Source organism: Oncorhynchus masou, unplaced genomic scaffold (genome assembly GCF_036934945.1).
Source record: "Oncorhynchus masou masou isolate Uvic2021 unplaced genomic scaffold, UVic_Omas_1.1 unplaced_scaffold_1359, whole genome shotgun sequence".
In the NCBI taxonomy this organism is placed as follows: domain Eukaryota; kingdom Metazoa; phylum Chordata; class Actinopteri; order Salmoniformes; family Salmonidae; genus Oncorhynchus; species Oncorhynchus masou.
In genome coordinates, this window is record NW_027003488.1 from 143372 (window position 1) to 164303 (window position 20932).

Consider the following 20932-nt stretch of genomic DNA (forward strand, 5'->3'; position numbering starts at 1 on the left):
GAGCTTGGGAGTGTGTGTGTGGATGCTCACCTCATGCTCAAAGAACCTGTCCTCCAGTGTCTTGTCCCCTGGGTTGCTGCCTGCTCCCTCAAACGGGAGCTTGGGAGTGTGTGTGTGGATGCTCACCTCATGCTCAAAGAACCTGTCCTCCAGTGTCTTGTCCCCTGGGTTGCTGCCTGCTCCCTCAAACGGGAGCTTGGGAGTGTGTGTGTGGATGCTCACCTCATGCTCAAAGAACCTGTCCTCCAGTGTCTTGTCCCCTGGGTTGCTGCCTGCTCCCTCAAACGGGAGCTTGGGAGTGTGTGTGTGGATGCTCACCTCATGCTCAAAGAACCTGTCCTCCAGTGTCTTGTCCCCTGGGTTGCTGCCTGCTCCCTCAAACGGGAGCTTGGGAGTGTGTGTGTGGATGCTCACCTCATGCTCAAAGAACCTGTCCTCCAGTGTCTTGTCCCCTGGGTTGCTGCCTGCTCCCTCAAACGGGAGCTTGGGAGTGTGTGTGTGGATGCTCACCTCATGCTCAAAGAATCTGTCCTCCAGTGTCTTGTCCCCTGGGTTGCTGCCTGCTCCCTAAAACAGGAGCTTGGGAGTGTGTGTGTGGATGCTCACCTCATGCTCAAAGAACCTGTCCTCCAGTGTCTTGTCCCCTGGGTTGCTGCCTGCTCCCTCAAACAGCAGCTTGTAGTCCTGAGGGCAGAGGGGAGGAGTTAGCCGGTCTGAGCTGGATCACCATATGTTTTGACTATCAATAGGAGGAGTTAGCCGGTCTGAGCTGGATCACCATATGTTTTGACTATCAATAGGAGGAGTTAGCCGGTCTGAGCTGGATCACCATATGTTTTGACTATCAATAGGAGGAGTTAGCCGGTCTGAGCTGGATCACCATATGTTTTGACTATCAATAGGAGGAGTTAGCCGGTCTGAGCTGGATCACCATATGTTTTGACTATCAATAGGAGGAGTTAGCCGGTCTGAGCTGGATCACCATATGTTTTGACTATCAATAGGAGGAGTTAGCCGGTCTGAGCTGGATCACCATATGTTTTGACTATCAATAGGAGGAGTTAGCCAGTCTGAGCTAGATCACCATATGTTTTGACTATCAATAGGATGAGTTAGCCGGTCTGAGCTGGATCACCATATGTTTTGACTATCAATAGGAGGAGTTAGCATCTGAGCTGGATCACCATATGTTTTGACTATCAATAGGAGGAGTTAGCCGGGCTGAGCTGGATCACCATATGTTTTGACTATCAATAGGAGGAGTTAGCTCTGAGCTGGATCACCATATGTTTTGACTATCAATAGGAGGAGTTAGCCGGTCTGAGCTGGATCACCATATGTTTTGACTATCAATAGGAGGAGTTAGCCGGTCTGAGCTGGATCACCATATGTTTTGACTATCAATAGGATGAGTTAGCCGGTCTGAGCTGGATCACCATATGTTTTGACTATCAATAGGAGGAGTTAGCCGGTCTGAGCTGGATCACCATATGTTTTGACTATCAATAGGAGGAGTTAGCAGGTCTGGGCTGGATCACCATATGTTTTGACTATCAATAGGAGGAGTTAGCCAGTCTGAGCTGGATCACCATATGTTTTGACTATCAATAGGAGGAGTTAGCCAGTCTGAGCTGGATCACCATATGTTTTGACTATCAATAGGAGGAGTTAGCCGGTCTGAGCTGGATCACCATATGTTTTGACTATCAATAGGAGGAGTTAGCCGGTCTGAGCTGGATCACCATATGTTTTGACTATCAATAGGATGAGTTAGCCAGTCTGAGCTGGATCACCATATGTTTTGACTATCAATAGGATGAGTTAGCTCTGAGCTGGATCACCATATGTTTTGACTATCAATAGGTGGAGTTAGCCGGTCTGAGCTGGATCACCATATGTTTTGACTATCAATAGGATGAGTTAGCCGGGCTGAGCTGGATCACCATAGTTTTGACTATGGAGTTAGCCGGGCTGAGCTGGATCACCATATGTTTTGACTATCAATAGGAGAGTTAGCCGGTGCTGAGCTGGATCACCATATGTTTTGACTATCAATAGGAGGAGTTAGCCATGAGCTGGATCACCATATGTTTTGACTATCAATAGGAGGAGTTAGCAGGTCTGAGCTGGATCACCATATGTTTTGACTATCAATAGGAGGAGTTAGCCGGTCTGAGCTGGATCACCATATGTTTTGACTATCAATAGGAGAGTTAGCCGGTCTGAGCTGGATCACCATATGTTTTGACTATCAATAGGATGAGTTAGCCGGTCTGAGCTGGTCACCATATGTTTTGACTATCAATAGGATGAGTTAGCCGGTCTGAGCTGGATCACCATATGTTTTGACTATCAATAGGATGAGTTAGCCGGTCTGAGCTGGATCACCATATGTTTTGACTATCAATAGGAGGAGTTAGCCGGTCTGAGCTGGTTCACCATATGTTTTGACTATCAATAGGAGGCTAGCCGGTCTGAGTGGATCACCATATGTTTTGACTATCAATAGGAGGAGTTAGCCGGTCTGAGCTGGATCACCATAATAGGAGGAGTTAGCCGGTCTGAGCTGGATCACCATATGTTTTGACTATCAATAGGGGAGTAGCCGGTCTGAGCTGGATCACCATATGTTTTGACTATCAATAGGATGAGTTAGCCGGTCTGAGCTGGATCACCATATGTTTTGACTATCAATAGGATGAGTTAGTGGTCTGAGCTGGATCACCATATGTTTTGACTATCAATAGGATGAGTTAGCCGGTCTGAGCTGGATCACCATATGTTTTGACTATCAATAGGATGAGAGCCGGTCTGAGCTGGATCACCATATGTTTTGACTATCAATAGGATGAGTTAGCCGGTCTGAGCTGGATCACCATATGTTTTGACTATCAATAGGAGTTGTTAGCCGGTCTGAGCTGGATCACCATATGTTTTGACTATCAATAGGATGAGTTAGCCGGTCTGAGCTGGATCACCATATGTTTTGACTATCAATAGGAGGAGTTAGCCGGTCTGAGCTGGATCACCATATGTTTTGACTATCAATAGGAGGAGTTAGCCGGTCTGAGCTGGATCACCATATGTTTTGACTATCAATAGGAGGAGTTAGCCGGTCTGAGCTGGATCACCATATGTTTTGACTATCAATAGGATGAGAGTAGCCGGTCTGAGCTGGATCACCATATGTTTTGACTATCAATAGGATGAGTTAGCCGGTCTGAGCTGGATCACCATATGTTTTGACTATCAATAGGAGGAGTTAGCCGGTCTGAGCTGGATCACCATATGTTTTGACTATCAATAGGAGGAGTTAGCCGAGTAGGCTAGGACTAGCTGGATCACCATATGTTTTGACTATCAATAGGAGGAGTTAGCCGGTCTGAGCTGGATCACCATATGTTTTGACTATCAATAGGAGGAGTTAGCCGGTCTGAGCTGGATCACCATATGTTTTGACTATCAATAGGAGGAGTTAGCCGGTCTGAGCTGGATCACCATATGTTTTGACTATCAATAGGAGGAGTTAGCCGGACTGAGCTGGATCACCATATGTTTTGACTATCAATAGGAGGAGTTAGCCAGTCTGAGCTGGATCACCATATGTTTTGACTATCAATAGGACTGAGCAGGGTGGATAGCCATATGTTTTGACTATCTAGGAGGAGTTAGCAGTCTGAGCTGGATCACCATATGTTTTGACTATCAATAGGAGGAGTTAGCCGGTCTGAGCTGGATCACCATATGTTTTGACTATCAATAGGAGGAGTTAGCAGTCTGAGCTGGATCACCATATGTTTTGACTATCAATAGGAGGAGTTAGCCGGTCTGAGCTGGATCACCATATGTTTTGACTATCAATAGGATGAGTTAGCCGGTCTGGCTAGGATCACCATATTATTTACACTATATTACATTGGTAGGACTGAAAGGGTAGATGTATTACTATATATTACATTACATTATTTACATTACATTGGTCCTAGAGGGTAGATGTATTACATTACATTACTATATATTATATTATATTACATTACATTAGGTCCTCTGAGAGGGTAGATGTATTACTATATATTACATTACAGTATATAATTACATTGCAGTAACTCTGGTAGAGGGTAGATGTATTACTATATATATTACATTACATTAACTGACTAGATATATTATATTATATTACATTACATTGGTCCTCTGAGAGGGTAGATGTAGGCATTACATACTATATATATTACCATTAACTGACAGGGTAGTAGCCATATATTATAGTAGTATTATATTACCATATTACATTGCATTACATTGGTACTCTGCTTTAGATCAGGTTCTAGGAAGTGATACCATGTCCTTATTTTACCTTTATTTTAGTCAGTTAAGAACAAATTCTTATTTTCAATGACGGTTAACTGCCTTGTCAGGTCTAGGATTTGAACTTGCAACCTTTCGGTTATTAGTCCAACGTCTAACTGACTAGGCTACCATGTAGCCATAGCAGGTTTGCCTCTCTAAATACAGTCACAGGACACAGTAGTAAGGACCAGTAACTGACATGGTAGTAGCCAGTAGGCTAGGCTAGTAGTAACTTACAGGGTAGTAGCCAGTAGGCTAGGCTAGTAGTAGTAAGGACCAGTAACTGACAGGGTAGTAGCCAGTAGGCTAGGCTAGTAGTAAGGACCAGTAACTGACAGGTTAGTAGCCAGTAGGCTAGGCTAGTAACTGACAGGACCAGTAACTGACAGGGTAGTAGCCAGTAGGCTAGTAGTAGTTAGTAGTAAGGACCAGTAACTGACAGGGTAGTAGCCAGTAGGCTAGGCTAGTAGTAGCAGTAGTAAGGACCAGTAACTGACAGGGTAGTAGCCAGTAGGCTAGTAGTAGCAGTAGTAAGAACCAGTAACTGACAGGGTAGTAGCCAGTAGGCTAGGCTAGTAGTAGTAAGGACCAGTAACTGACAGGGTAGTAGCCAGTAGGCTAGGCTTGTAGTAGCAGTAGTAAGGACCAGTAACTGACAGGGTAGTAGCCAGTAGGCTAGTAGCAGTAGTAAGGACCAGTAACTGACAGGGTAGTAGCCAGTAGGCTAGGCTAGTAGTAAGGACCAGTAACTGACAGGGTTAGTAGCCAGTAGGCTAGGCTAGTAGTAGCAGTAGTAAGGACCAGTAACTGACAGGGTAGTAGCCAGTAGGCTAGGCTAGTAGTAAGGACCAGTAACTGACAGGGTAGTAGCCAGTAGGCTAGCAGTAGTAAGGACCAGTAACTGACAGGGTAGTAGCCAGTAGGCTAGGCTAGTAGTAGCAGTAGTAAGGACCAGTAACTGACAGGGTAGTAGCCAGTAGTAGGCTAGTAGTAAGGACCAGTAACTGACAGGGTAGTAGCCAGTAGGCTAGCTAGTAGTAAGGACCAGTAACTGACAGGGTAGTAGCCAGTAGTAGCAGTAGTAAGGACCAGTAACTGACAGGGTAGCTAGGCTAGCCAGTAGGCTAGGCTAGTAGTAGCAGTAGTAAGGACCAGTAACTGACAGGGTAGTAGCCAGTAGGCTAGGCTAGTAGTAAGGACCAGTAACTGACAGGGTAGTAGCCAGTAGGCTAGGCTAGTAGTAAGGACCAGTAACTGACAGGGTAGTAGCCAGTAGGCTAGGCTTGTAGTAAGGACCAGTAACTGGCAGGGTAGTAGCCAGTAGGCTAGTAGTAGTAAGGACCAGTAACTGACAGGGTAGTAGCCAGTAGGCTAGGCTAGTAGTAGCAGTAGTAAGGACCAGTAACTGACAGGGTAGTAGCCAGTAGGCTAGGCTAGTAGTAGCAGTAGTAAGGACCAGTAACTGACAGGGTAGTAGCCAGTAGGCTAGGCTAGTAGTAAGGACCAGTAACTGACAGGGTAGTAGCCAGTAGGCTAGGCTAGTAGTAGCAGTAGTAAGGACCAGTAACTGACAGGGTAGTAGCCAGTAGGCTAGGCTAGTAGTAAGGACCAGTAACTGACAGGGTAGTAGCCAGTAGGCTAGTAGTAGCAGTAGTAAGGACCAGTAACTGACAGGGTAGTAGCCAGTAGGCTAGGCTAGTAGTAGCAGTAGTAAGGACCAGTAACTGACAGGGTAGTAGCCAGTAGGCTAGGCTAGTAGTAGCAGTAGTAAGGACCAGTAACTGACAGGGTAGTAGCCAGTAGGCTAGGCTAGTAGTAGTAGTAAGGACCAGTAACTGACAGGGTAGTAGCCAGTAGGCTAGGCTAGTAGTAGCAGTAGTAAGGACCAGTAACTGACAGGGTAGTAGCCAGTAACTGACTAGGTAGTAGCCAGTAGGCTAGTAAGGACCAGTAACTGACAGGTTAGTAGCCAGTAGGCTAGGCTAGTAGTAGCAGTAGTAAGGACCAGTAACTGACAGGGTAGTAGCCAGTAGTAGCAGTAGTAAGGACCAGTAACTGACAGGGTAGTAGCCAGTAGGCTAGGCTAGTAGTAAGGACCAGTAACTGACAGGGTAGTAGCCAGTAGGCTAGGCTTGTAGTAGCAGTAGTAAGGACCAGTAACTGTCAGGGTAGTAGCCAGTAGGCTAGGCTAGTAGTAGTAAGGACCAGTAACTGACAGGGTAGTAGCCAGTAGGCTCGGCTAGTAGTAAGGACCAGTAACTGACAGGGTAGTAGCCAGTAGGCTAGGCTAGTAGTAAGGACCAGTAACTGACAGGGTAGTAGCCAGTAGGCTAGGCCAGTAGTAGGCAGTAGTAAGGAGTAGTAACTGACAGGGTAGTAGCCAGTAGGCTGGGCTAGTAGTAAGGACCAGTAACTGACAGGGTAGTAGCCAGTAGGCTAGGCTAGTAGTAGCAGTAACTAAGGACCAGTAGGCTGGGCTAGAAGTAAGGACCAGTAACTGAGGGTAGTAGCCAGTAGGCTAGGCTAGTAGTAAGGACCAGTAACTGACAGGGTAGTAGCCAGTAGGCTAGGCTAGTAGTAAGGACCAGTAACTGACAGGGTAGTAGCCAGTAGGCTAGGCTAGTAGTAGCAGTAGTAAGGATCAGTAACTGACAGGGTAGTAGCCAGCAGGCTAGGCTAGTAGTAAGGACCAGTAACTGACAGGGTAGTAGCCAGGCTAGGCCAGTAGTAGCAGTAGTAAGGACCAGTAACTGACAGGGTAGTAGCCAGTTGGCTAGGCTAGTAATAGCAGTAGTAAGGACCAGTAACTGACAGGGTAGTAGCCAGTAGGCTAGTAGTAGTAAGGACCAGGGGAGTAGCCAGTAGGCTGGGCTAGTAATCCTTACAGGCTAGCAGTCGTAGTATAACTTACAGGGGAGTAGCCAGTAGTAGCAGTAGTAAGGACCAGTAACTGACAGGGTAGTAGCCAGTTGGCTAGGCTAGTAGTAGCAGTAGTAAGGACCAGTAACTGACAGGGGAGTAGCCAGTAGGCTAGGCTAGTAGTAGCAGTAGTAAGGACCAGTAACTGACAGGGGAGTAGCCAGTTGGCTAGACTAGTAGTAGCAGTAGTAAGGACCAGTAACTGACAGGGTAGTAACCAGTAGGCTAGGCTAGTAATCCTTACAGGCTAGCAGTCGTAGTATAACTTACAGGGTAGTAGCCAGTAGGCTGGGCTAGTAATCCTTACAGAGTAGCAGTCGTAGTATAACTTACAGGGTAGTAGTCGGCCACGGCTTTGACCTGTTCGTAGTCGTCAGCGCGGGCAAGCTGAGCCAGCCCCTCAGGGTACAGCTTGCCACAGTGGGGGAACAGCTTGGCACGGTCCTCCTTAGACAGTTCCGTACCAAATGAGTTGATGGTGATGATGAAGGCCCTTCTGTCCGCCTCAAACTGGACACACAGAGGGAGAGGAAATAGGAAACTGACTGATTGACAGGTGAGAGATTAATATACTCCAACACACTTTAAGGTGGTCAATTTTTTTTTCTTTAAAATTGGATGGTCCAGTATAAATGACTGAAGAGAACAACGACAGTGGCATCTGGAAAGTATTCAGACCCCTTGACATTTTCCACATTTTGTTATGTTACAGACTTATTCTAACATGGATTACATTGTTTTCTTTTGTCATCACTACACAGAAACACACACAATACCCCTAATGATAAAGCAAAAACAAGTTGACATTTTGCAAATATAAATATATATCTATAAAAAAAATATTAAACTCAGTACTTTGTTGAAGCACCTTTGGCAGTGATTACAGCCTCCAGTCTTCTTGGGAATGACGATGCAAGCTTGGCACATCTGTATTTGTGGAGTTTTATTTTAACTAGGCAAGTCAGTTAAAGGACAAGTTCTTATTTACAATGATGGCCTGCACCGGCCAAAACCGGACGACGCTGGGCCGATTGGGAGTCCCATAGGACGGCGCACAATCACAGCCAGTTGTGATACAGCCTGGTATCGAACCAGGGTGTCTGTAGTGACGCAGTATGCAGTGCCTTAGACTGCTGCGTCACTCGGGAGCCTAGAGTTTCTCCCATTGTTCTCTGCAGATCCTCTCAAGCTCTGTCCGGTTGGATGGGGAGCGTTGGTGCACAGCTGTTTTCAGGTCTCTCCAGAGATGTTCAATCAGGTTCAAGTCCGGGCTCTGGCTGGGCCACTCAAGGACATTCCGAGACTCGTCCTGAAGCCCCTCCTGTGTTGTCTTGGCTGTGTGCTGAGGGCCGTTATCCTGTTGGAAGATGAACCTTCGCCCCAGTCTAAGGTCCCGAGCGCTCTGGAGTGGGTTTTCATCAAGGATCTCTCTGTACTTTTCTCCGATCTTCTTTCCTTCGATCCTGACTAGTCTCCCAGTCCCTGTCGCTGAACATCTTCCCCACAGCATGATGCTGCCACCACCATGCTTCACTGTAGAGATGGTGCCAGGTTTCCTCCAGATGTGACACTTGGTATTCAGACCAAAGAATCTTTCAGGTGCCATTTGGCAAACTCCAAGTGGGCTGTCATGTGCCTTTTACTGAGGAATGTCTACAGGAGCCATAAAGGCTTGATTTGTGGAGTCCTGCAGAGATGGGAGAACCTTCCAGAAGGACAACCATCTCCACAGAGGTAGTCTGGAGCTCTGTCAGAGTGACCATCGGGTTCTTGGTCACCTCCCTGACCAAGGCCCTTCTCTCTCAATTACTCAGTTTGGCCGGGTGGCCATCTCTAGGAAGAGTCTTGGTGGTTACAAACTTCTTTCATTTAAGAATGATGGAGGCCACTGTGTTCTTGGGGACCTTCAATGCTGCAGAAATGTTTTGGTACCCTTCCCCAGATCTGTGCCTCGACACCATCCTGTCTCGGAGCTCTACGGATAATTCATTCGACCTCATGGCTTGGTTTTTGCTCTGACATGCACTGTCAACTCTGGGACCTTACATAGACAGGTGTGTGCCTTTCCAAATCATGTCCAATCAATTTGTAGTAACATCTCAAGGATGATCAACGGAAACAGGATGCACCTGAGCTCAATTTCGAGTCTCATAGCAAAAGGTCTGAATACTGTGAACATTTCCCAAAACTGAATTTCTCTTTGTCATTATAGGGTATTGTGTAGATTTGAATTTATTTAGAATCCATTTTAGAATAAGACTGTAACAATAACAAAATGTGAAAAAAAGTCAAGGGGTCTAGTTTCTACTTTCTAATAAAGGGACACGCTCACAAACCTCTAGAATAGGACACAAGGGGTCTGAATACTTATCCCGAAGACGCTTGTATATCTAGTTTCTACTTTCTAATAAAGGGACACGCTCACAAACCTCTAGAATAGGACACAAGGGGTCTGAATACTTCTCCCGAAGACGCTTGTATATCTAGTTAACCTTCTAATAAAGGGACATGCTCACGGACCTCTAGAATAGGACACATGGGGTCTGAATACTTCTCCCGAAGACGCTTGTATATCTAGTTAACCTTCTAATAAAGGGACACGCTCACGAACCTCTAGAATAGGACACAAGGGGTCTGAATACTTCTCCCGAAGACGCTTGTATATCTAGTTAACCTTCTAATAAAGGGACATGCTCACGGACCTCTAGAATAGGACACAAGGGGTCTGAATACTTCTCCCGAAGACGCTTGTATATCTAGTTTCTACTTTCTAATAAAGGGACATGCTCACGGACCTCTAGAATAGGACACAGGGGGTCTGAATACTTCTCCCGAAGACGCTTGTATATCTAGTTTCAACTTTCTAATAAAGGGACATGCTCATGGACCTCTAGAATAGGACACAAGGGGTCTGAATACTTCTCCCGAAGACGCTTGTATATCTAGTTAACCTTCTAATAAAGGGACATGCTCACGGACCTCTAGAATAGGACACAAGGGGTCTGAATACTTTTCCCGAAGACGCTTGTATATCTAGTTTCTACTTTCTAATAAAGGGACACGCTCACGGACCTCTAGAATAGGACACAAGGGGTCTGAATACTTTTCCCGAAGACGCTTGTATATCTAGTTTCTACTTTCTAATAAAGGGACACGCTCACGGACCTCTAGAATAGGACACAAGGGGTCTGAATACTTCTCCCGAAGACGCTTGTATATCTAGTTTCTACTTTCTAATAAAGGGACATGCTCACGGACCTCTAGAATAGGACACAAGGGGTCTGAATACTTCTCCCGAAGACGCTTGTATATCTAGTTAACCTTCTAATAAAGGGACATGCTCACGGACCTCTAGAATAGGACACAAGGGGTCTGAATACTTCTCCCGAAGACGCTTGTATATCTAGTTAACCTTCTAATAAAGGGACATGCTCACGGACCTCTAGAATAGGACACAAGGGATCTGAATACTTCTCCCGAAGACGCTTGTATATCTAGTTAACCTTCTAATAAAAAGGGACATGCTCACGGACCTCTAGAATAGGACACATGGTGTCTGAATACTTCTCCCGAAGACGCTTGTATATCTAGTTAACCTTCTAATAAAGGGACACGCTCACGGACCTCTAGAATAGGACACATAGGACACATGGGGGTTCCTCCCAGAGTGGAGCAGAACTGAAAAGCCTCCCCTGAATACTTCTCCCAGAAGACGCTTGTATATCTAGTTAACCTTCTAATAAAGGACATGCTCAATGGACCATCTAGAATAGGACAATCATGGTGTTTAACATTGTGAATAAAAATGAAATCCCTTTGCTCACCTTATTACAGAGTATTACAGGTAAATGCCCTTTCTGTATATCTAGTTAAAATCCTTCTTATAAAGGGTATTACAGGTGAATGAAACCTCTAGAATAGGACACATGGTGTCCCTTTGCTCACCTTATTACAGAGTATTACAGGTGAATGAAATCCTCCACAGAGTTATTACAGATTACAGAAATCTTCACCTTATTACAAAGGTGAATGAAATCATTGATAAGCCTGGAAATGGAGACACGGATTAAAATCCCTTTCTCACCTTAACAGAGACCATCTAGAGTCTGAATAAATCCCTGTTTATACAGAGTATTACAGGTGAATGAAATTTAACATTGAATTAAAAAGGGGGGAAATCCCTTTGCTCACCTTATTACAGAGTAAAATTACAGGTATTACATGAAATCCCTTGCTCACCTTATTACATTAGTATTACAGGTGAATGAAATCCCTTGCTCACCTTATTACAGAGTATTACAGGTGAATGAAAGCTGAAGAAATGCTCACCTTATTACAGAGTATTACAGGTGAATTAAATCCCTTTGCTCACCTTATTACAGAGTATTACAGGTGAATGAAATCCCTTTGCTCACCTTATTACAGAGTATTACCACCCAGGACGAATGAAACCACCCAGGACGGGGGGAACAGTTCCATTAGTAAACCACCCAGGACCTTCCATTAGTAAACAGAGTATTACCACCCAGGTGAATTAGTAAATCACCCAGGACGGGGGGGGAACAGTTCCATCACCTTATAGTAAACAGAGTATTACAGGTGAATGAAATCCCCAGGACGGGGGAACACCTTATAAACAGAGTATTACACCCAGGTGAATTCCATTAGTAAATCCCTTCCATTAGCTCACCTTATTACAGAGTATTACACCCAGGTGAATGAAACCACCCAGGACGGGTGGGGAACAGTTCCATTAGTAAACCTTTCCATTACAGGACGGGTGGGGAGTTCCATTACAGGTGAACAGTTCCATTAGAAATCCCAGGACGGGGGGGAACAGTTCCATTAGTAAACACCCAGGACTTATTCCATTAGTAAACCAGGTGAATTCCATTAGTAAACCACCCAGGACGGGGGGGGAACAGTTCCATTAGTAAACCACCCAGGACGGGGGGGGAACAGTTCACCACCCAGGACAGGTGGGGAACAGTTCCATTAGTAAACCAGAGTATTACAGGTGAACAGTTCCAAATCCACCCAGGACGGGGGGGGAACAGTTCCATTAGTAAACCACAGGACCAGTTATTACCAGAGTAACAGTTCCATTAGTAAACACCCAGGTGAATTCCATTAAATCAGTTCCATTAGTAAACCACCCAGGACCTTATACAGGACGGGGGGGGAGTATTACCACCCAGGACGGGGGGAATTCCATTAGTAAACCCCCAGGACGGGGGGAACAGTTCCATTAGCTCACCTTCCATACCACCCAGGACGGGGGGAACAGTTCCATTAGTAAACCACCCAGGTGAATTAAATCCACCCAGGACGGGGGAACAGTTTGCCACCCAGGACGGGGGGGGGAACACCATTAGTAAACCAGACCCAGTTCCATTAGTAAACCACCAGGACGGGGGATGATCTCGATGTTCATCTAAACCATCCAGATCCATTAGTAAACCACCCAGGATATGGGGAACAGTCTTGGAAGAAAGCAGCTGAAGAAATGATCAGACATTTAAACCAGGATTTAGAAGACCCAGGACAACAGTTCCATTAGCCACCCAGGACGGGGAGTTTTAGCCACCCAGGACCATCCATTAGTAAACCACCCAGGACGCTAACAGTTCCATTAGTAAAATCCACCCAGTCTGTTCCATTAGTAAACCACCCAGGACGGGGGGGGAACAGTTCAAGTAAACCACCCAGGACGGGGGGGAACAGTTCCATTAGTAAACCACCCAGGACGGGGGGGAACATTCTCAAAACCACCCAGGACGGGGGAACAGTTCCATTAGTAAACCACCCATTAGTAAACCACCCAGGACGGGGGGAACAGTTCCATTAGTAAACCACCCAGGACGGGGGGGAACAGTTCCATTAGTAAACCACCCAGGACGGGGGGGGAACAGTTCCATTAGTAAACCACCCAGGACGGGGGGGGGAACAGTTCCATTAGTAAACCACCCAGGACGGGGGGGAACAGTTCCATTAGTAAACCACCCAGGACGGGGGGGGAACAGTTCCATTAGTAAACCACCCAGGACGGGGGGGAACAGTTCCATTAGTAAACCACCCAGGACGGGGGGGGAACAGTTCCATTAGTAAACCACCCAGGACGGGGGGGTAAACCACCCAGGACGGGGGGGAACAGTTCCATTAGTAAACCACCCAGGACGGGGTGGGGAACAGTTCCATTAGTAAACCACCCAGGACGGGGGGGGTAACAGTTCCATTAGGGGAACAGTTCCATTAGTAAACCACCCAGGACGGGGGGGTAAACCACCCAGGAACAGTTCCATTAGTAAACCACCCAGGACGGGGGGGGAACAGTTCCATTAGTAAACCACCCAGGACGGGGGGGAACAGTTCCATTAGTAAACCACCCAGGACGGGGGGGGTAACAGTTCCATTAGTAAACCACCCAGGACGGGGGGAACAGTTCCATTAGTAAACACCCAGTTCCATTAGTAAACCACCCAGGACAGTTCCATTAGTAAACCACCCAGGGGGGGGGAACAGTTCCATTAGTAAACCACCCAGGACGGGGGGGGAACAGTTCCATTAGTAAACCACCCAGGACGGGGGGGGGGGGAACAGTTCCATTAGTAAACCACCCAGGACGGGGGGGTTCCAACAGTTCCATTAGTAAACCACCCAGGGACGGGGAACAGTTCCATTAGTAAACACCCAGGACGGGGGGAACAGTTCCAGAACCACCCAGGACGGGGGGAACAGTTCCAAGTAAACCACCCAGGACGGGGGGAACAGTTCCATTAGTAAACCACCCAGGACGGGGGGTTCCATTAGGGAACAGTTCCACAGTAAACCACCCAGGACGGGGGGAACAGTTCCATTAGTAAACCACCCAGGACGGGGGGAACAGTTCCATTAGTAAACCACCCAGGACGGGGGGGAGTTCCATTAGTAAACCACCCAGGACTAGAATTCCATTAGTAAACCACCCAGGACCGGGGATTCCATTAGGCAGTTCCATTAGTAAACCACCCAGGACGGGGGGGGAACAGTTCCATTAGTAAACAGTTCCAAAAACCACCCAGGGCGGGGGGGAACAGTTCCATTAGTCGTTCCATTAGTAAACCACCCAGGACGGGGGGAACAGTTCCATTAGTAAACCACCCATCCGTCCGGGGAACAGTTCCATTAGTAAACGGGGGGAACAGTTCCATTAGTAAACCACCCAGGATCAACAGTTCCATTAAAAAACCACCCAGGACGCATTCATTAAAACCACCCAGGACGGGTGGGGAAACAGTTCCAGTAAACCACCCAGTGGGTATTCCATTAGTAAACCCCCCATCCTTCCATTAGTAAACCACCCAGGACGGGTTTTTAGTAAACCACCCAGGCCGGGGGGGGAAACAGTTTTAGTTAACAGTTCCATTAGTAAACCCCCCAGGATTGAACAGTTCCATTAGTAAACCACCCAGGACGGGGGGAAACAGTTCCATTAGTAAACCACCCAGGATTCCATTAGTAAACCACCCAGGACGGGGGGGAACAGTTCCATTAGTAAACCATCTCCACAAAATACTCTAATTTTAAAAGTGGAAGAAAAATGCTAACGTTCTTTACACAATTAATGAAAAATAAAACAAATATACGTTAGATTTGTAAGTATTTAACCCAGAGTCAATACGCTATATTAGATAAGTAAGCAATATATAGGGAATAGGGCTCTGGTCTATAGTACTACCACTATATAGGGAATAGGGCTCTGGTCTATAGTAGTACCACTATATAGGGAATAGGGCTCTGGTCTATAGTAGTACCACTATATAGGGAATAGGACTCTGGTCTATAGTAGTACCACTATATAGGGAATAGGACTCTGGTCTATAGTAGTACCACTATATAGGGAATAGGGCTCTGGTCTATAGGAGTACCACTATATAGGGAATAGGGCTCTGGTCTAGAGTAGTACCACTATATAGGGAATAGGGCTCTGGTCTAGAGTAGTACAACTATATAGGGAATAGGGCTCTGGTCTATAGCAGTACCATTATATAGGGAATAGGGCGCTGGTCTATAGTAGTGTACTACATAGGGAATAGGGCTCTGGTCTATAGTAGTGTACTACATAGGGGATAGGGCCCTGGTCTATAGTAGTGTACTATATAGGGAACAGGGCAGCAGTCCTGCCTTACCCAGAGGGGTGTCGACCAGGATGGCGTTGTATAGTTCTGCTGGGGTCTGGGCGATGTTGACTGCCTCCATCTGCTCAAAGCTGCCCAGCGGGTGGCACTTGGGTACCAGCTCAGAGATGGCCCGCTGGTGCAGGGTGCCCGTGATCAGCAGGATCACATTGTCTATCATGTAGCTGTACCTGTGAGGATGGGAGGAGAGCGCATGTTTCAGTGATGACTGGGTAGTTAAGAGCATTGCAAATATTATATTTCATTTTGCAAGGTGGTGAGAGCCGGTACGAGGGTTCTCTCTCAGGCTAGAATGAGTCAATAGGTACGCATATATAAGAGTATGAAACAGGGACCATTCAGATGTCACATAACAGAAAAGAGATGGGGACGGACAAATACAGTTTAACCAATAGCTGATTTGTTCCAGGCAATAATAAGACAAGGTGATATTCTAAGCCAAAACCCCCCCGCCCCACAAAAAATGCATGGGAAAGACAGGCTCAATTTAATTAGACAATAAGGGCACCCATCTTGCCTCTTCATTTGGGATAGAGGCTTGGCAGACACCAGAGAGCCTGTGAATGACTCACGTGATGAAGTCCATGAAGCTGGCCAGCGGTTCGTACGACTGGTTTCTCATGTGACGGAACTCCACCACCATCTTCTCTTTGAGCTTGTCGTCGATGACGGACACGGTGAGGGGCGACGGCTCGTTGGCCAGGAAGCTGCCATAGTCCGTGCTCTGCAGATGGAGTTTCAGGTCTGCATGGGGGGGGGGGGGGGGGCAAGACGTCTTCAGATACTGGGTAACAGTGGCTTTCAACAGACACAATAATGACACGCACAGGACAAGTACAAGCAAATATTAATGCTGCTGTGAGAGGGCATGATGCTAACGGTACATTAGAGACCCATGCACAAGGGAAGAGGCTAGCTATGTGTCTAGAATGCTTCCATTTTACTTGACGTGTAAGCTAATTGAGCAATACTTTGAGCAATAGTTTCAGTTCCTCATAGAAATCCCGCTGTTGATCAACCTAATGTGATTTATTTAACCTTTTATGTAGGCAGCCTGATAATGAATAGCTGCTAACGGTTCTTCAAGAAATACTCTAGCTACTAGCTTGTTAATACTAGCTAGCTACCAATATCTCTACCTGTACATGACCATCTGATCATTTATCACTCCAGTGTTAATCTGCAAAATTGTACTTATTCGCCTACCTCCTCATGCCTTTTGCACACAATGTATATAGACTTTTTTTCTACTGTGTCATTGACTTGTTTATTGTTTACTCCATGTGTAACTCTGTTGTCTGTTCACACTGCTGTGCTTTATCTTGGCCAGGTCGCAGTTGTAAATGAGAACTTGTTCTCAACTAGCCTACCTGGTTAAATAAAGGTGAAATATATATATATATTTTAAATAGCTTGTTAATACTCGCTAGCTACCGGCTTGTTAATACTCGCTAGCTACCGGCTTGTTAATACTCGCTAGCTACCGGCTTGTTAATACTCGCTAGCTACCGGCTTGTTAATACTCGCTAGCTACCGGCTTGTTAATACTCGCTAGCTACCGGCTTGTTAATACTAGCTAGCTACCGGCTTGTTAATACTAGCTAGCTACCGGCTTGTTAATACTAGCTAGCTACCGGCTTGTTAATACTAGCTAGCTACCGGCTTGTTAATACTAGCTAGCTACCGGCTTGTTAATACTAGCTAGCTACAGCGGTCAATGCAATGTAATAACCAGGGCCTGGTTTCTCAAAAGCATCTGAAGGCTAAGTTTATCTTTAGATTCTTCTTATGAACAATGTGAAAATCTCAGAGCATCTTTCCTGAAACCACTGTTAAGTTAACCTTGAAAGCCAGGCAACAATTCTTTTTATTTTTTTATAAACAATGCTTTGGTCCATTGCTAGCTAGCCAGTTCAAATAATGACCAGAGTATTCAGGCTGTATCACATCTGGCTGTGATTGGGAGTCCCATAGGGAGGCGCACAATTGGCTCTGCCTTGTCCGTTTGGCCGGTGTAGGCCATATCACACAAAGTTGGAAGTTTACATACACCTTAGCCAAATACATTTATTTTTCTACAATTCCTGACATTTAATCCCAGAAAAAAATTCACGGTCTTTGGTCAGTTAGGATCACCACTTGATTGTAAGAAAGTGAAATGTCAGAATAGTAGTAGAGAGAATTATTTATTTATTTCATCACATTCCCAGTGGGTCATAAGTTTACATAAATAATTTAAATACTAATTGAGTGTAACTTCGGTCAAACACGTCAGGTAGCCTTCCACAATCTTCCCTCAATAATTTGGGTGAGTTTTGGCCCACATGCTTTTTCAGTTCTGCCCACAAATATTCTATAGGATTGAGATTAGGGCTTTGTGACGGCCACTTCAATACCTTGACTTTGTGGCAAAATGGCTTAAAGACAACTTTGGAAGTTTGCTTGGGGTCATTGTCCATTTGGAAGACCCATTCGCGACCAAGCTTTAACTTCCTGACTGATGTCTTGATGTTGCATCAATATATCCACAATTTTACCTACCTTATGATGCTATCTATTTTGTGAAGTGCACCAGTCCCTCCTGCAGCAAATCACCTCCACAGCATGATGCTGTCACCCCCGTGCTTCACCGTTGGGATGGTGTTCTTCAGCTTGCAAGCTTCCCCCTTTTTCCTCCAAACATAACGATGGTCATGATGGCCAACATTTCAGGTTACGTCTATATAGGACTCGTTTTACTGTGGATATAGATACTTTTGTACCGGTTTCCTCCAGCATCTTCACAAGGTCCTTTGCTGTTCTGGGATTGATTTGCACTTTTCGCACCAAAGTATGTTCATCTCTAGGAGACAGAACGCGTCTCCTTCCTGAGCGATATGACAGCTGCGTGGTCCCATGGTGTTTATACTTGCATACTATTGTTTGTACAGGTGAACGTGGTACCTTCAGGTGTTTGGAAATTGTCCCCAAGGATGAACCAGACTTGGAGTACTACCATTTTTTTTACCATTTGATTTCCCCATGATATCAAGCAAAGAGGCACTGCGTTTGAAGGTAATGAAATACATCCACAGGTACACCTCCAACTTACTCAAATGATGTCAATTAGCCTATCAGAAGCTTATAAAGCCATGACATTATTTTCTGGAATTTTCCAAGCTGTTTAAAGGCACAGTCAACAACTTCTGACCCACTGGAATTGTGAACAGTGAATTAAATGAAATAATCTGTCCGTAAACAATTGTTGGAAAAATTACTTGTGTCATACACAAAGTAGATGTCATAACCTACTTGCCAAAACTATAGTTTGTTAACAAGACATTTTTTGTGTGTGATATATATATATATCACATCTATCTATCTCACACACACAGTTGAAGTCTACATACACTTCGGTTGGAGTCATTAACTCGTTTTTCAAACACTCCACAAATGTCTTGTTAACAAACTATAGTTTTGGCAAGTCGGTTATGACATCTACTTTGTGTAGATAGCTGACAGTCTTAACTTTCGCTGCTTTTTATTAATTATGACAGAAAAATAAATCCACAACAACATTATTTACAAGGTGAGGTTAATGGTGAACTGACAGAAAACAACTTCCTGTCAATGTGACGAAATAAAATGCTCAGGTAGAACTACCTACTTTTAACGCTCCTGCATCATGTTACAGTAGGATTTGGTCTGGTCGCTGTGACGTTGCCACAGTCGCAGAGATATATATATATATATATTTTATGTCTGTGCGACAGGAAACTGACAGTCGCAGATACTTTTTTATTTGTATTATATGTGTGCGACAGGAAACTGACAGTCGCATGTCGTTCAAACAATGATAAAAGGGTCCTTTTAAGAGTAACGTCCGGCTCCTTCAGTCCACTATTGGGCTAACTGGCACGCTAGCTTCCCAGCTAATTAAATGTAGCTAGGTAAATTAACGTTAGCTAACTAATTCAAAGAATAATATCGGTTTTGAGAGACCCAATTTAATCTCGAAATCTAGCGACCCGCCCATTTAACTCGAATTACCTACATCCATTTACAAAACTGATCATTAATAAGCTACTATTCATGACAGAGTAACCTTATATAGCTAACGTTAACGAAATTGATAATACAAGGACTCATCGTGAGATATTAGTTAGTAGCCTACTGTTATAGCTGGCTAGAGTTGTCATTAACGTTATACATTTATATATATATATTAGATACAGTAGTAGCATGGCGACTGGCCATGTCGTTGGAAACGCCACATGTTTTTTTTAAATCCAGTAACGTTTGTTAAACGTTACCATTACCATTTGAAGAGCCACTGTGTACATTTGACAACATAGTTAGCCAGATGACCAGCTGGTTAGCTAGCACGCTAACGTTAACTCCGACTCACCTTCCAGGGTTTCACACTGGACGAGATTTAGATAGTCGCCCTGTGAAAGAATTCCAGCCTTAAAACCCCTGACCAACCCTTCCAAGTAACCATTATCCACATTGAAATACAGCTCCGAGAATATAGGCATATTGAGGCCTCAAAATATATCCGGATATTGATGAAATACAACCGTTTTAGGAGGAAAATAAATTCTAAACAGGGCTGAGCTCCAGATTACCCGGCTGTAAAAAAAGACACGTGATCACTCGCCACCAATATCATGTGACTCAACATCGACTCTTGATGACGTAATGCCGCGTTCAAGTCCACTGGGAACTCGGAAATATTAGGACAGCAGCACAATTAGACCCAACCAAATCATGAGAAAACAAAAAGATAGTTACTTGACACTTTGGAAAGAATTAACAAAAAAACAGAGCAAACTCAAATGCTATTTGGCCCTAAACAGAGAGTGCACAGCGGCAGAATACCTGACCACTGTGACTGACCAAAATTAAGGAAAGCTTTGACTATGTACAGACTCAGCGAGCATAGCCTTGCTATTGAGAAAGGCCGCCGTAGGCAGACATGGCTCTCAAGAGAAGACAGGCTATGTGCTCACTGCCCACAAAATGAGGTGGAAACTGAGCTGCACTTCCTAACCTCCTGCCCAATGTATGACCATATTAGAGAGACATATTTCCCTCAGATTACACAGATCCACAAAGAATTCGAAAACAAATCCAATTTTGAAAAACTCCCATATCTACTGGGTGAAATTCCACAGTGTGCCATCAGAGCAGCAAGATTTGTGACCTGTTGCCACGAGAAAAGGGCAACCAGTGAAGAACACGCACCATTGTAAATACAACCCATATCTATGCTTATTTATTTTATCTTGTGTCCTTTACCATTTGTACATTGTAAAAACACTGTATATATATAATATGACATTTGTAATGTCTTTATTGTTTTGAAACTTCTGTATGTGTGATGCCTACTGTTAATTTCACTTTGTATATTATCTACCTTACTTGCTTTGGCAATGTTAACACATGTTTCCCATGCCAATAAAGCCCTTGAATTGAATTGAATTGAATATTCGACTCCAGACGCG

At 45.0% G+C, this 20932-nt stretch overlaps 2 protein-coding genes across 2 annotated transcripts in view; both read right to left on the reverse strand.

The window, feature by feature from the left end:
* The window catches only part of LOC135530512 (V-type proton ATPase subunit d 1), a 141954-nt gene extending 121875 nt beyond the window's left edge, over nucleotides 1–20079 (reverse strand). The window contains exons 1-3 of the mRNA XM_064958819.1: nucleotides 19834–20079; nucleotides 16019–16190; nucleotides 15438–15616 (exon numbers count right to left, since the gene is read on the reverse strand). Coding sequence (XP_064814891.1) covers nucleotides 15438–15616; nucleotides 16019–16190; nucleotides 19834–19963 — 481 coding nt within the window. The 5' untranslated portion in view covers nucleotides 19964–20079. The remainder of the gene's footprint in view (nucleotides 1–15437; nucleotides 15617–16018; nucleotides 16191–19833) is intronic.
* LOC135530513 (V-type proton ATPase subunit d 1-like) lies at nucleotides 532–10820 on the reverse strand. The gene is made up of 3 exons (XM_064958820.1): nucleotides 10803–10820; nucleotides 7603–7779; nucleotides 532–684 (listed from the first exon to the last, which is right to left on the reverse strand). The coding sequence occupies exons 1-3, from the start codon at nucleotides 10818–10820 to the stop codon at nucleotides 568–570; spliced, it is 312 nt and encodes a 103-aa protein (XP_064814892.1). The 3' UTR covers nucleotides 532–567.
* Nucleotides 20080–20932: the final 853 nt, after the last annotated feature.

Excerpts from the sequence above, each read along its gene's own strand:
- LOC135530513 (XM_064958820.1), bottom strand. Across the intron at positions 685-7,602 it reads CCGTGGCCGACTACTACCCT|GACTACAAGCTGCTGTTTGA; the intron begins GTAAGTTATACT and ends CTCTGCCCTCAG.